Below are 15,683 nucleotides of genomic sequence, written 5' to 3'. Positions count from 1 at the left end.
CCGCAGTGTTCCCGGTGCAGTAGATGGCAGCAATACACAACAATTGGTGTATTCTGCTATAAAACCTTGACGATGAAGAAGAAGAAAAATAAGTGTTCCCAAACAAACAACCTCTCCCCGCTCTTCAACTGGTACAGCAACATTCCATTCAATTGAACGTGTCAGAGCGTAAAGACGAACGCAGCCTTGGTTTCTACAGGTTCACAAAACAACAATGGTGTCCCGTTCTCAACAGGTTCGTTTTAGGTTTCTCCCCAGCCCTCGCTGTTTCTTCGACGAGCCACTACACGTGCAGGTAGATGGACTATCTCCGTACCAGAAAGTGGAGTTAAGGTCCAACCTCCGGGACGATAAAGGGGTCATCTTCAGAGCTTCCTCCGTGTATAAGGCAGATGCTACAGGACAAGTGGACCTTTGCCGCTCTCCTTCTCTTTGCGGCAGTTACACGGGAGTTGAACCCATGGGCTTGTTTTGGGCCATGGCGCCCGAGACTCCACACAGCAAAATGTTAAAAAATAATGTGTTGGGTTCAATTATGGTGAATATAGATGTTCTGCATGGGGATACAGGTGAGCTCTTGGCCACAGCGACCAACGAGAGGCGGTTCATGACAGAGGGGGCGAGGAGGATACCGTTGGGCTTGAAAGAAGGAAGAATTCGGGGAGTCCTCTTTCTACCACCCGGTTAGTAATTTAGGCCATTCAAACTGCTCTCAAGTGGGAAATTGTATTTTTGTGTCCACAGGACCAGTATTAATAAACATTGGTATAAGGAAATGGAAATCCATTGATTGTATATACTGTAGGCCTACACCTCCATGTTTTTGTTAAACCAAAGGGCCAATATTAATTCTGATTTAATTGTGCCAATGTGGTGGTGTGAGTTCTAAGAAAATAACAAATGACAATGTTAGATGTTCCATAGGCCTTTGTATTAGACGAGGCCAACTTTGCATTGCATAAGTATTATATAGGTAGTCATGCCAGAAACCAACAGAAACCTATTCCCCCTCCTTAGGTCAGGGTCCATTTCCTGGGGTACTAGATGTGCATATTCTGGGTGGAGGTCTATCAGAGGTCCGGGCCAGTCTGCTGGCTAACAAAGGATTCGTGGTTCTGGCGCTGGCCTACTACGGCTACCAGGACATGCCCAGAAACGTTCCTGCACACTTTGACCTGGAGTACTTTGAAGAGGCCATTACATTCCTGAGGAGACAGCCACAGGTTAGTGGAGGAAGAAGAGCAGGTGATCAGGCTCGTCATGTCCATGTAATGTCCAGGGCTGGGTGTAGAAGTGGTGATCAGGCTCGTCATGTCCATGTAATGTCCAGGGCTGGGTGTAGAAGTGGTGATCAGGCTCGTCATGTCCATGTAATGTCCAGGGCTGGGTGTAGAAGTGGTGATCAGGCTCGTCATGTCCATGTAATGTCCAGGGCTGGGTTTCCCAAAAGCGGCATCGTACTAAGATCATTTAGTTTCAATGGAATTACAACGGACGAAATATGTTCTTAGTGCTACGATGCTTTTAGGAAACCCAGCCCAGCACTCTTACTCTGAGGAGACGGGCCATTTGTTCCATTAGAAGAAAATATCACCTTGAGGTTCCTCTCACTGAACTTGTATATTTTGTTAGCTGTGTAAAAGCTGCCATCTAGTGGCTGTTGTTTACTCTACATTAGGGCTGTTCCTACCCCCCCAAAAAATCTACGTCGACCAAGAATCGTCTGTTCTTTCAACTGTATATGGAAAATCTATTGGTCGAAGTCGGAAGTTTACATACACTTAGGTTGGAGTCATTAAAACTCGTTTTTCAACCACTCCACAAATGTCATGTCAACAAACTATAGTTTTGGCAAGTCAGTTAGGACATTTACTTTGTGCATGACACAAGTAATTTTTCCAACAATTGTTTAAAGACAGATTATTTCACTTATAATTCACTGTATCACAATTCCAGTGGGTCAGAAGTTTACATGCACTAAGTTGAATGTGCCTTTAAACAGCTTGTAAAATTCCAGAAAATGTCATGGCTTTAGAAGCTTCTGATAGGCTAATTGACATCATTTGAGTCAATTGGAGGTGTACCTGTGGATGTATTTCAAGACCTACCTTCAAACTCAGTGCCTCTTTGCTTGGCATCATGGGAAAATCAAAAGAAATCTGCCAAGACCTCAGGAAAAAATTATGAACCTCCACAAGTCTGGTTCATCCTTGGGAGCAATTTCCAAATGCCTGAAGGTACCACGTTCATCTGTAAAAACAATAGTATGCAAGTATAAACACCATGGGACCACAACAGCTCAGGAAGGAGAAGCGTTTGGTCTCCTAGAGATGAACGTACTTTGGTGCGAAAAGTGCAAATCAATCCCAGAACAACAGCAAAGGACCTTGTGAAGATGCTGGAGGAAACGGGTACAAAGGTATCTATATCCACAGTAAAATGAGTCCTATATTGACATAACCTGAAAGGCCGCTCAGCAAGGAAGAAGCCACTGCTCCAAAACAGCCATAAAAAAGCGAGACTATGGTTGCAACTGCACATGGGGACAAAGATCGTACTTTTTGGAGAAATGTCCTCTCGTCTGATGAAACAAAAATCTAACTGTTTGGCCATAATGACCATCGTTATATTTGAAGGAAAAAGGGGGAGGCTCGCAAGCCGAAGAACACCACCCCAACTGTGAAGCACGGGGGTGGCAGCATCATGTTGTGGGGGTGCTTTGCTGCAGGAGGGACTGGTGCACTTAACAAAACAGATGGCATCATGAGGGGGGAAATTATGTGGATTTATTGAAGCAACATCTCAAGACATCAGTCAGGAAGTTAAAGCTTGGTTGCAAATGGGTCTTCCAAATGGACAATGACCCCAAGCATACTTCCAAAGTTGTGGCAAAATGGCTTAAGGACAACGAAGTCAAGATATTGGAGTGGCCATCACAAAGCCCTGACCTCAATCCTATAGACTATTTGTGGGCAGAACTGAAAAAGCGTGTGCGAGTAAGGAGGTCTACAAACCTGACTCAGTTACACCAGCTCTGTCAGGAGGAATGGGCCAAAAATCATCCAACTTAATGTGGGAAGCTTGTGGAAGGCTACCTTGAAACGTTTGACCCAAGTTAAACAATTTAAAGGCAATGCTACCAAATACTAATTGAGTGTATGTAAACTTCTGACCCACTGGGAATGTGATAAAATAAATAAAAGCTGAAATAAATAATTCTCTCTCTTATTCTGACATTTCACATTCTTAAAATGAAGTGGTGATCCTAACTGACCTAAGACAGGAACTAGGATTAAATGTCAGGAATTGTGAAAAACTGAGTTTAAATGTATTTGGCTAAGGTGTATGTAAACTTCTGACTTCAACTGTATAGACACATCCAATGTTATTTAATCAAATCAACTATATGCACTGAGCTTGTCTGATGCTTTAAGCGAACTGTTTGAAATAATTAAGATACACAAATGACTAGAGGGAGTCTGACCGCAATTGATTTGATTGTGCCGCCTGGCTCAGACTTGCTGCGTTGTTAAAAAAAAAAAAAGAAGACAGCGAGTGACTGTGTGACTAGCACCCGTTGTTCTCTTCTCCCTGCTGCAGTGACCGCCACAGAACATTCGTGTGTATTGCCTGTATGTGTTGCTGAAGCTGTAACATAATGACAGCCATTTCTGACTGAAAAGTTACGTTACCAAAATCCCACATTTGTTTCGGGAAAAACATTCCATATTCCCTCAACCCTTGCTCTCTTTACGTAACACGTATGCATCGCGTGCACGTGACCAATAGGGCCTGACCTATAGCATATCATAATCACATCAATAAATTGGTTATAACAAACTCTGAACGCCGTAACACGTGACAGCAAAATGGATGCAGAGGACGTGACAAATAAACTCGAAACGGGGGACTGTTTTCTGGTTGCGCGGGAGGTTAAGGGGAATGTTTTCTGGTTGCGCGGGAGGTTAAGGGGAAGTCAGATGTGTGGAATGAATTTGACTAGTTGTGGAAAATACTGGAGATCAAAATAATTAAGGAACAAGCACTGCTTGTTATGTGTGCCTATTGTTTTTGTTCAAGCGAATTAGTCAATGGTCGCATTATTTTAAAAGAACTAAAATGCTTGATTGCATTTCACATCATGAATGACTCGTATGCTGTTTGATTACATGAACGAATAAATGATTTATTGATAGAGTAGCCTATGTAAGTATTGAAATATAGGCCTTAATAAATTACGTTATTCAGACTAAACAGGATGCTCTCTCAGGCCTACAGCTCGATGGTGGTTATACAAGGCTGCTATACTAAGTCTACTAATGATAATGACATTACCTATTATAATGATGATCATAATAATAGTAATAAAGGAGGAGTTCAAGGAAAAAGGAGGGTTATTAATTTTTATATTTTTTTGACAATTTGGAACAGTGTAAACAACACTAAATAAATTAGAAATAATATCAGAGAGGCTGGTCTAAGGGGGGAAAACGTGTAAAACCTTTATTACAACCTAGTAAAGATTTAAAAACAGCTGAATTTGTGAAATTGTTGCGTGAAATTTGGATACTCACAGAATCCGTAGACTATCAGCCAAACTGTCGATCAGGCAACAGAAGCAGGATCTGTCTTATTTCTGTAGATATATTGATGATTTATAAAGCCAGGCACATTTAACAATTAGGCTATTGATTTATAGAACTAATTAAGTTGGTTTCCTCTCTCCTCTTAGACAATTAAGGCAAGGGCTGTTTTCTCATCTCTTAACTCCGCTGCTGCCTCCGCCACATTGTTCTCAACACCAATACGCTGGTTAACTTGGCTATTATGCACATAGCTACATGGTCTAGGAAAAGGTGCCAATTCAACAGCGCACTAGTGTGTTTCAGAACCGTGGACAGCGACCACTATCCATCGTGGGAGAAAGCGCATTTGTTATAAAATAATATACATTTTATTTGTGTTGCCACCATTGTTCTTACATAATATAACCATATACAATTTCAGTAGCACATGTTTCAGTAGCACATAGACTGATGGGCTGTTCCATCCTAATGGCCTCCACAATGGATCAGTCCACTCAGACAGGCGTGAACCAGACAGGTGGCTTGGACAACACGATTTAAAATATATCAATTTTTGTATTTATTTTGTTTGCTACTGCTTGACTAAAGAAATCTCGGTCTACCAACAGCCTATCGACCAGTCGACTAAATGGGATCAGCCCTCCTCTATACATATCAACAGAACAGCACAATTCATAACAATGGCACAACCAATAACAATGCTTTATATGTGTTCAATTTTAACTATCTATTTATTGATTTGTCAAAACCAGTTTACCTTGATTGTCTGTAATGATTTTAAGTCTCTTGGCAAACCATTGTATTTTCCTCTAGGTCCAGGGTCCAGGAATAGGAATCCTGTCCATCTCGAAGAGTGGCGACCTGGCTCTGTCCATGGCTTCTTTTCTCTCTGGCATCTCAGCCACAGTCTGGATCAACGGCAGCAACGCTAATATCATGACGCCGCTGCACTACAAAGACCTCGTCATCCCTCCCCTCATGCCTATCCTAGAGAACATCACCCTCTTACCGTCTGGCCACGTCGACGTCCGAGACACCATTCCGGACCCAGATACTGAGGGGAACCGCGGTTCTTTGATCCCAATAGAACGTTCCAGTTCTAGGTTCCTCTTCGCCGTCTCGGAGGACGACAGGAACTGGAACAGTTGTCTCTTTGCCCAGCAGGCCGCCGCCCGGCTGAGGCATCATGGGAAAGAGAACTTTGAGGTGGTGACGTACCCCAGGGCGGGTCATTTCCTGGAGGTGCCCTACATGCCCCACTGCCCGTCTAGCTTCCACTCTGCGGCGGGTAAAGTGGTGGTGTTTGGGGGGGAAGTTAAAGCCCACCATGAGGCTCAGCTGGACCTGTGGAGGAGGGTCCAGGAGTTCTTCAGGACACACCTGAAGGACACCAGTAACACTGGCCAGAAATCTATGTTATAAACTAAAGGGTAAGACACACAGGGATGGACTTGGGCCTGTCTGGGCTAAAGATAAGAATATGTTTCTAAACACATCTACATTAATGTGGATGCTACCATGATTGCGGATAATCCTGAATGAATAATGATGAGTGAAATAAAAGTGACTCCAAAATGATACAATGCGTTATTTACCATTAATTTCTATTGGGCAGAAAACAATCTGAAACACAACCTAAACAAACAGCAAATGCATCCAACAAATTTGTATGAGGTAGTCATTGTGTGCTAGGAATATGGGACCAAATATGTAACTTTTTACTACTTTTTAATACACATAAGTGAATTTGTCCCTATACCTTTTGGTCCCCTAAAATGGGGGGACTAGGTACAAAATGTCCTGTAATTTCTAAACGGTTCACCCGATATGGGTGAAAATACCCTAAAATGTAATCTGACAGTCTGCACTTTAACCTCATAGTCATTGTGTCATTTAAAATCCAAAGTGCTGGAGTACAGAGCCAAAAACAACAACAAATGTGTCACTGTCTCAATATTGTTGGAGCTCACTGTATTATAGCCAGGCTGTAGGCTATACTAAATAAACATTCTATATAAACTCCCGGTAATTTATTAGATGACCCACCAACGTTTCCACATCAGTGTCTTCATCAGGGTGTAACATACAGAAGAACACGTGTGAATGTGCCTATGCGCTGTGCTTTCTCTTCAGAAAGCTACAGTACAACAGAAAAGGTACAATTTTATTTTTAGCTAAAGAGAAACTGTAGCCGTTTAGAATCACCCACATGCAGTCCACCTGCTATCAATGAATACGCACAGAAATCACAAGGTTACACAATGTGATATTGATTCGATCCATAGACATAAATCAATAGAGCGATGCATCTCTGTGAATGAGATAATTCAAGATGTATTTTCTTTTAGATTTAAAACACTTTAATATTAAGTGACAGGAAATATTGAGAGAGGAAATGTCCACCTTCTTTTGAACTAGCAATCGCACTTGTCTTTTGTTACCAGCATTAACTTTGCTGATAACTACTTGATTAAGTAAACATTTAGTCACGAACGTTGTTGTAAGAATCGGACCAAAATGCAGCGTGGTTTCGGTTCATCATCTTTATTACGTGAACCCGGCAAAAAAAACAATAAAGAACAAAACGAACGTGAAGCTATGCAGTGCTCAAGGCAACTATACACAAACAAGATCCCCACAAAAATCCAGTGGGTAAAAGGCTGCCTAAATATGATCCCCAATCAGAGACAACGATAGACAGCTTCCTCTGATTGGGAACCATACCAGGCCAACATAGAAATAACAAAACTAGAGTACCCACCCTAGTCACACCCCGACCTAACCCAATTTGAGAATAAAAGGCTCTCTAAAGTCAGGGTGTGACACATTTGACTTACCATGACTGAAATGTGGTTGTGATGGATGCACTAACTGTAAGTCGCTCTGGATAAGAGCGTATGTTACTGAACACAATTATAAACGCAACAATAAAGATTTTACTGAGTTACAGTTTATATAAGTAAATCAGTCAATTGAAATAAATTAAATCAGGCCCTAGTCTATGGATTTCACATGACCGGGCAAGGGCACAGCAATGGATGGGCCTGAGAGGCCATAGGCCCACCCAGAGGAGAGCCAGGCCCAGCCAATTTAGAGAGCCAGGCCCAGCCAGTTTTTTACCACAAAAGTGCTTTCATTACAGACAGAAATATTCTTCAGCAACCCCTCAGACGATCCCACAGGTGAAGAAGCCGGATGTGGAGGTCCTGGGCAAGGCGTGGTTACATGTGAGCTGAGGTTGTGAGACCGGTTGGACGTACTGCCAAATTCTCTAAAAGGATGTTGGAGGTGGCCTATGGTAGAGAAATTAAATTATCTGGCAACAGCTCTGGTGGGCATTCCTGCAGTCAGCATGCCAATTGCACGCTCCCTCAAAACTTGAGACATCTGGGGTATTGTGTTGTGTGACAAAACTGCACATTTTAGTGGCCTTTTATTGTCCCCAACACAAGGTGCATCTGTGTAATGATCATGCTGTTTAATCAGCTTCTTGATATGCCACACCTGTCAGGTGGATGGATTATCTTGGCAAAGGAGTAATGCTCACTAACAGGGATGTAAACACATTTGTGCACAGAATTTGAGATAAATATGCTTTTTGTGCATATGGAAAATGTATGTGATCTTTTATTTCAGCTCATGAAACATGGGACCAACACTTTACATGTTGCGTTTATATTTTTGTTCAGTATACAGTGCATTTGGAAATTATTCAGACCCCTTCACATTTTATACATTTTGTTACAGCTTTATTCTAAAATTAATGCAATCGTTTTTTAATACCCTCATCAATCTACGCACAATACCCCATAATTACAAAGCAAAAACTGTTTTTTTCGATATATTTTTTTCAAATGTAGAAAAAAAAAAACTGAATACATTTAAAATAAGTATTTTGTTGAAGCACCTATAACAGTAATTACAGCCTTGGGTATGACGCCTCAAGCTTGGCACAACTGTATTTGGGGACTTTCTCCCATTCTCTGCAGATCTTCCACTCTCTGCAGATTTTATTCCAGTTACTAATAAGCATGCACCCATTAAGAAAATTACTGTAAAAACGGGTAAATCCCTGTGGATTGATGAGGAATTTTAAAATTGTATGGTTGAGAGGGATGGCAAATAAGTCTGGCTGCACAACCGATTGGCAAACATATTACAAATTGAGAAATCATGTGACTAAACTAAATAAAAATAACTAAACTATGAAACAAAGATAAAGGACATAAAGAATGATAGTACAAAACTTTGTAGCACCTTAAATGAAATGTTGGGGGAAGAAAAGCAAACTCAGCTCCATCATTCATTGAATCAAATGGCTCATTCATCACAAAACCAACTGACATTGCCAACTACTTTAAAACTTCTTATGGCTGCAGGGGCAGTATTGAGTAGCTTGGATGAAAGGTGCCCATTTCAAACGGCCTGCTCCTTAGTCATAGTTCCTAATATTTGCATATTATTATTAATATTGGATAGAAAACACTCCAAAGTTTCTAAAACTGTTTGAATTATTTCTCTGAGATTAACAGAACTCATATTGGCAGGCAAAATCCTGAGTTGAAATCAAAACCGGAAGTCAGAATCTGAGATTGTCTGTATTCAACAGAGTCCCAAAAGAATTCCAAATGACGTATGGCTGGGGTTGCACTGCCTAGGGGTTCCACTAGATGTCAGCAATAAATAGAAATTCCAATGAGACTTCTATGGTGTTCTGGGAGAGAATGAGAGCAGAATCAGTCAGGTGTCCATCAAGCAGCCACTCGTGTAACATCCCTCTTCCGCATGCAAGCCACTGCCGTTCCATGGCTCACGCAGACAAGAAGGAATATTCCGGTTGGAACTTTATTGAAGCTATATGTTAAAAACATCCTAATGATTGATTCAGTACTTAGTTTGAAATGTTTCTTCGACCGGTAATATCACATTTTGAAGTTTTTGTCCGATATGAAGCTGACCAGAATTAGCGTTTGGATATGTTTACCAAACGCGCTAACAATTGGACATAACGGATTTTTTCGAACAAAACAAACATTTATTGTGGACCTGGAGTTTCTGCTAAGCCTTTTGATCGAAACCAACAAAGGTAATGAAATATTTATAATATATTTTGTTGTTTATAGTGACGCTATCTTTGCAGCTGTGACATGCTAATTTGAGCGCCGTCTCAGATTATAGCGTGCAGTTATTTTTCCTTCAAGTTTTTTAAAAATCTGACATTGCGGTTGCATTAAGGAGAGGTATATCTATAACTCAATGTGTATAACTTGTATTATCATCTATATTTATGATGAGTATTCATGTTGAAACGATGGGCTATGCAAAGTCACTTGATGTTTTTGCATTTAGTGATTCTTGTAGCCTCAATGTAAACTCAGATTTTTTTATATAAATATGAATTGAATCAAACAAAACACGCATGTATTGTGTAACATGAAGTCCTATGAGTGTCATCTGATGAAAATAATCGAAGGTTAGTGATTCATTTTATCTCTATTCTGGTTTTTGTGATGCTATCATTAGCTGGGAAAAATGCTATGATTATTTTTAGTTTTGTGGTGACCTAACATAATCGTTTGTAGTGCTTTCGCTGAAAAGCCTATTTGAAATCGGACAGTTTGGTGGGATTAACAACAAGATTACCTTTAAAATGATATAAGACACATGTATGTTTGAGGAATTTTAATTATGAGATTTATGGTTTTTGAATTTGGCGCCCTGCACTTGGACTGGCTGTTGTCATATTGATCCCGATTTAGGGCTTGCAGCCATAAGAAGTTTTAATCATTTTTTCTTTGGCAAGATTAGCAAACTTAGGCATGACATGCCAGCAACAAACGCTGACACTACATACACATCCAAGTATATCTGACCAAATTATGAAAGAGAAGCATTGTAATTTTGAATTCTGAGGCCCTTTTACTGGCTCAAATAGCCGACCAATCAGCCTGTTACCAACCCTTAGTAAACTTTTGGAAAATGTTTCTATTTTACAGTAAACAAATTGACAACAAACTTTCAGCATGCTTATAGAGAAGGACATTCAACAAGCACAGCACTTATACAAATGACTGATGATTGGCTGAGAGAAATTGATGATAAAAATATTTTGGGGGCTGTTTTGTTAGACTTTAGTGCGGCTTTTGACATTATCGATCATAGTCAGCTGATGGAAAAACATATGTGTTATGGCTTTACACCCCTTTCTATATTGTGGATAAAGAGTTACCTGTCCAACAGAGGGTGTTCTTTAATGGAAGCCTCCAACATAATCCAGGTAGAATGAGGAATTCCTCAGGGCAGCTGTCTAGGCCCCTTACTTTTTCAATCTTTACTAATGACATGAGTAAAGCCAGTTTGTTTATGTATGGGGATGACTCAACAATATACATGTCTGCTACTACAGCGATTGAAATGACTGCAACACTTAACAAAGAGTTGCTGTTAGTTTCAGAGTGGGTGGCAAGTAATAAGTTAGTCCTAAATATTTAAAAAACTAAAAGCATTGTATTTGGGACAAAGTCCAAACTGCATCCACCCTTGCCAAGTTTGACCTGAAAAGACCGACCTCTTAACCTACACTTGTGTAGTAGGAAGCTCTGGTATCTATTTCAGGTCCGAAATAACAACTACGACATCAGGTGAGTACGCTAGACTAATCTCCAAGTAACTCTGAAAGCAAGGCCGTCATAATTTTTTTTCTTTAATCAACATTGGGGATTTTGGTAGTAATTTTATGGCTCTGTCATTGAAACTTCTGAATGAGTGCACGACTTCCAGTGCTCCACCCCAACCTTATTTTAATCTAATCAGTCTAGTCTAGCTAATGTAAAAATATTGTGGTAGCTATACATGTCGACCATTTTTAGGGCTAACTTGGTGCTGCTACTGCTAGGCAAGTAAGGATTCAACACCAATGAAAGCATAATCTTTGCGCCATTGAGGCTACAACCCATAGGAAACCCCAGCCAGTTGACTACTTTGACTACTCTTAAAATGGCGTACGTATGGTGGAAGCCCTCAATGGAGCTGACCATGCTAAAAAAGGCCTTTTGGCCACTAGAGACCTCTATCATTCTCTATGGTTGGACCAGAGCTAGCTAGCTAGCTAGCTAACAAACGTGTGTGTGCAGAGCGGCACCAGAATTAAAAACACGTCTTACATTTCTGTAGTTAATAAATCCAATGTGAAACGTGATAACTATAGCATCCTTAACTTAGCATTGAAAAAGTTAATCCATTCTTCTCTAATTCATTTTTTTGGTGCTTTTTCTGTGGGACTGAAAAAAAAAAATGTCCGGAATTTAAAAGAACGCTATTAACCGGTTTCTAAGCTTTGAAAATAACGATTTTTCCGGAACAGTATAGATGACTTCCATTCTGTTTCCTGAACCGGTTCCAACCCCTAACTGTTCATTACTATATTATGTAATACCCAAATACCATTCACTTGTATAATAGTAGTAATAATAATAGGCTTTCACCATAGCTCTTTTATCTGGGTCCTTTTGTAAAGGTGAAGTGGCACCTCACTAGCAAGGCCTTGTGAGTCATACAGTTTTTATTGAGAGATATTTCTGTAATGATAATTCATAGGTCGTGTTTTATGTTTCTCGTTCATTTGAAAGGGTTGTTGATCCATTCACATTTTAGTAATTTACTGTGCATTCAGAAAGTATTCAGATCCCTTGACTTTTTCCACATCTGGTTACTTTACAGCCTTATTCTAAAATGGAGTAAAAAAAATGTCCTCATTAATCTACACCATAATGACATCACAATACCCCATAATGACAAAGCGAATAAAGTATTTTTTAAATTTTTTAAAATGTATAATAAAATTTTAAAAATAATTAACATATTCACATAAATATTCAGACCCTTTGCTATGAGGCTTGAAATTGAGCTCAGGTGGATCCTGTTTCCACTGATCACCCTTGAGATGTTTCTACATCTTTATTGGAGTCCACCTGTGGTAAATTCAATTGATTGGATATGATTTGGAAAGGCACACACCTGTCTATATAAGGTCTCTTAGTTGACAGTGCATGTCAGTGAAAAACCAAGCCATGAGGTCAAAGAAATTGTCGTAGAGCTCCGAGACAGGATTGTGTCGAGGCACATATCTGGAGAAGAGTACCAAAAAATGTGTGCAGCATTGAAGGTCCCAAAGAACACAGTGGCCTCCATCATTCTTAAATGGAAGAAGTTTGGAACCACCAAGACTCTTCCTAAAGCTGGCCGCCCGGCCATACTGAGCAATCGGGGGAGAAGGGCCTTGCTCAGGGAGGTGACCAAGAACCCGATGGTCACTTTGACAGATTTCCAGAGTTCCTATGTGGAGATGGGAGAACCTTCCAGAAGGACAACCATTTCTGCAGTACTCCACCAATCAGGCCTTTATGGTAGAATGGCCAGACGGAAGCCACTCCTCAGTATAAGGCTCATAGCCCGCTTGGAGTTTGCCAAAAGGCACCTAAAGGAGACTCTGATCATGAGAAACAAGATTCTCTGGTCTGATGAAACCAAGATTGAACTGTTTGGCCTGAATGTCAAGCGTCACGTCTGGAGGAAACCTGGCACCATCCCTACGGTGAAGCACGGTGGTGGCAGTATCCTGCTATGGGGACATTGTTCAGCAGCAGGGACTGGGAGACTAGTCAGGATCGAGGGAAAGATGAACGGAGCAAAGTACAAAGAGATCCTTGATGAAAACCTGCTCCAGAGCACTCAGGACCTCAGACTGGGCCGAAGGTTCACCTTCCAACAGGACAACGATCCTAAGCACACAACCAAGATAACGCAGGAGTGGCTTCGGGACAAGTCTCTGAATGTCCTTGAGTGGCCCAGCCAGAACCCGGACTTGAACCCGATCGAACATCTCTGGAGAGACCTGAAAATAGCTGTGCAGTGACGCTCCCCATCCAACCTGACAGAACTTGAGAGGATCTGCAGAGAAGAATGGGAGAAACTCCCCAAATACAGGTGTGCCAAGCTTGTAGTTTTCATACTCAAGAGGACTCGAGAGTGTATTCGCTGCCAAAGGTGCTTCAACAAAGTACTGAGTAAAGAGTCTGAATACTTATGTAAATGTAATATTTCCGTATTTTTTTAAAAATACATTTGCAAAAATCAACCTGTTTTTGATTTGTCATTATAGGGTGTTTCGTGTAGATTGATTAAAACTTTTTTACAACAAGGCTGTAATGTAACAAAATATGGAAAAAGTCAAGGGGTCTGAATACATTCCGAATGCACTGTAAATGTAAAAAAAATATATACATTTCAGAGGTTTTAAAAGGAACAGAAAGGAAGGATATAAATGGTTGCTTTTTTTAGAGGTTCGAAACAGGTTCAGATCTTTATTTTGCAGCTCTGAAAAGTGGAAAGGAACCGAAAAAAACTACGAAATGATTGTGAAATAATTTTGGTTTCAACCCCTGCTTAAAACTCCCGTCTCCATTTTGCAGTTTCAAACGTCAAATTTCAAAGTGTTTAAGGATACGTTTAGACATTAACTCTGAATTTTTAAGGTTAGGGTTCAGGTTTGGGATAGGCTTAAAACAAACTTTTCAAAAACGACTTTCTAGCGCCTTTGGAATCAAAAGCAGATGCTTATCCAACATGTACTTTACTCGCATAAAAATGTTGGATGGAAACCTGGTTATTCTCTCCATTTTAATGAATCTTTAGTCTGCTCTCTGTTCGGTGTTCAGGTGTCTCATCTCCAACAACACACTGGGAGGAGGAGGAGGAGGAGGAGACCGATAAACAGGCAGGAAGGGGCACTCAGGAGCTGCACGCAGGAACTGGTGCATATGAACACTTGTCATGAAGCCTAACTGTGCCTATTTAGGAGAGACAGACGGAGAAAGGAGGTGGTTCAGATGACTAACTAATAGCTTTATGTAGCATGCTACCATGCGGTGAGGAGAGACGCATAACCAGGTACACACATTGTCAGTGATTCAGCCTCAAGTGAGGAACTATATCGGTGTAATGTAGCAAAAGTGTGTTGCTTAATTACTGTGTGTGTATATATAATGATATATATATATACTGTACATAGACCTACTTCAACAGAGGAAGAAGGTGATAAGCAGATGATTAGTTGTCAATAAATACATACATTATACCTGGATTGAAATGATCTTTGTCTCTATGCAATGGTAAAATATATTATAATATATTATAAGGTTGTATGGAAGACAGGGTTGCAGGTCCGGTCCCAATGTTGACTATTTAAGTGTTCCTGGTAAAGAATTCAGTTAACCAACTGCACAATTTAAACCACCCAAGTATCACAGATTATTGACACATTGCTCACAGACACATTGCTTATTGGAAATTCGTGTTCAGTACACGATGTATACAGTGAATTCCAATCACAATTAAAGACAGTAGGTGCTACAAATACGTTTATTTTTTTACAATTTTGCATTGTAATTTCAGAAAATAGCAGTAATATATCAGGGCTAATAGTGGAATGATAAGACTTTCACAGTATTAGCCTACATACCCGCTTACCCGGTGTTGTGATATTCAGTTATTGATTTCTCCCGAGAAAACAACCTCTAACCTTAACCCCTAGCCTAGCTAACATTAGCGCACCTAGGTAGCCTAGTAAACGTTAGCCAAAACAATTTGGAATTCGTGTAGTCTAATGTACACGAATGCGTTATGAAGAAAGAAAATCGTGGAATAGAATAAATTGTGCAAGTAAACAGTCTGTGTGTATATACCATGTGTATCTTGAAACTATTAAAGAGGAATCTCTCATCTGCATGTTATATCGGGAGATATGGCAATACCTTTTGGCCTCTGGAGTTCCTTGCAGACCACAGTGACATGCAACATTTCAGTACAACGATTAGGGAAAGAATTGCCTAGGCAACAGTAGCTATATGCTGCGATGAATACGTTGAAATGCACAGTGACATCCATTGTTGTAAAGCTGAATTTAGTTTATTTAGGCGGCCTATATATATATATATATCAACCACTTCCCGCACTCTCGTTCTTTATTAGTCATTAACAAATGACACTATAGATAGAGGCTATGATCTTGCCACGAAGGGGAGGGGCTCTTGCCTCTGG

At 40.4% G+C, this 15,683-nt stretch overlaps 1 protein-coding gene across 1 annotated transcript; it reads left to right on the top strand.

Moving 5' to 3' along the window:
* Positions 1–214: 214 nt before the first annotated feature.
* LOC120024269 (acyl-coenzyme A thioesterase 1-like) lies at positions 215–6,008 on the top strand. Its single transcript, XM_038968464.1, has 3 exons — positions 215–683; positions 1,018–1,223; positions 5,400–6,008. The coding sequence occupies exons 1-3, from the start codon at positions 215–217 to the stop codon at positions 6,006–6,008; spliced, it is 1,284 nt and encodes a 427-aa protein (XP_038824392.1).
* Positions 6,009–15,683: the final 9,675 nt, after the last annotated feature.

This window comes from Salvelinus namaycush, chromosome 29 (assembly GCF_016432855.1).
Source record: "Salvelinus namaycush isolate Seneca chromosome 29, SaNama_1.0, whole genome shotgun sequence".
In the NCBI taxonomy this organism is placed as follows: domain Eukaryota; kingdom Metazoa; phylum Chordata; class Actinopteri; order Salmoniformes; family Salmonidae; genus Salvelinus; species Salvelinus namaycush.
This window is presented reverse-complemented; position numbering and strand designations above follow the sequence as displayed.

What these genes read in the sequence shown, in the direction of transcription:
- LOC120024269 (XM_038968464.1), top strand. Translation starts at nt 215, where the DNA reads ATGGTGTCCCGTTCTCAACAGGTTCGTTTTAGGTTTCTCCCCAGCCCT. An exon ending in AGTCCTCTTTCTACCACCCG is followed by an intron (nt 684 to 1,017) that starts GTTAGTAATTTA and finishes CCCCCTCCTTAG; the next exon opens with GTCAGGGTCCATTTCCTGGG. An exon ending in TCCTGAGGAGACAGCCACAG is followed by an intron (nt 1,224 to 5,399) that starts GTTAGTGGAGGA and finishes ATTTTCCTCTAG; the next exon opens with GTCCAGGGTCCAGGAATAGG.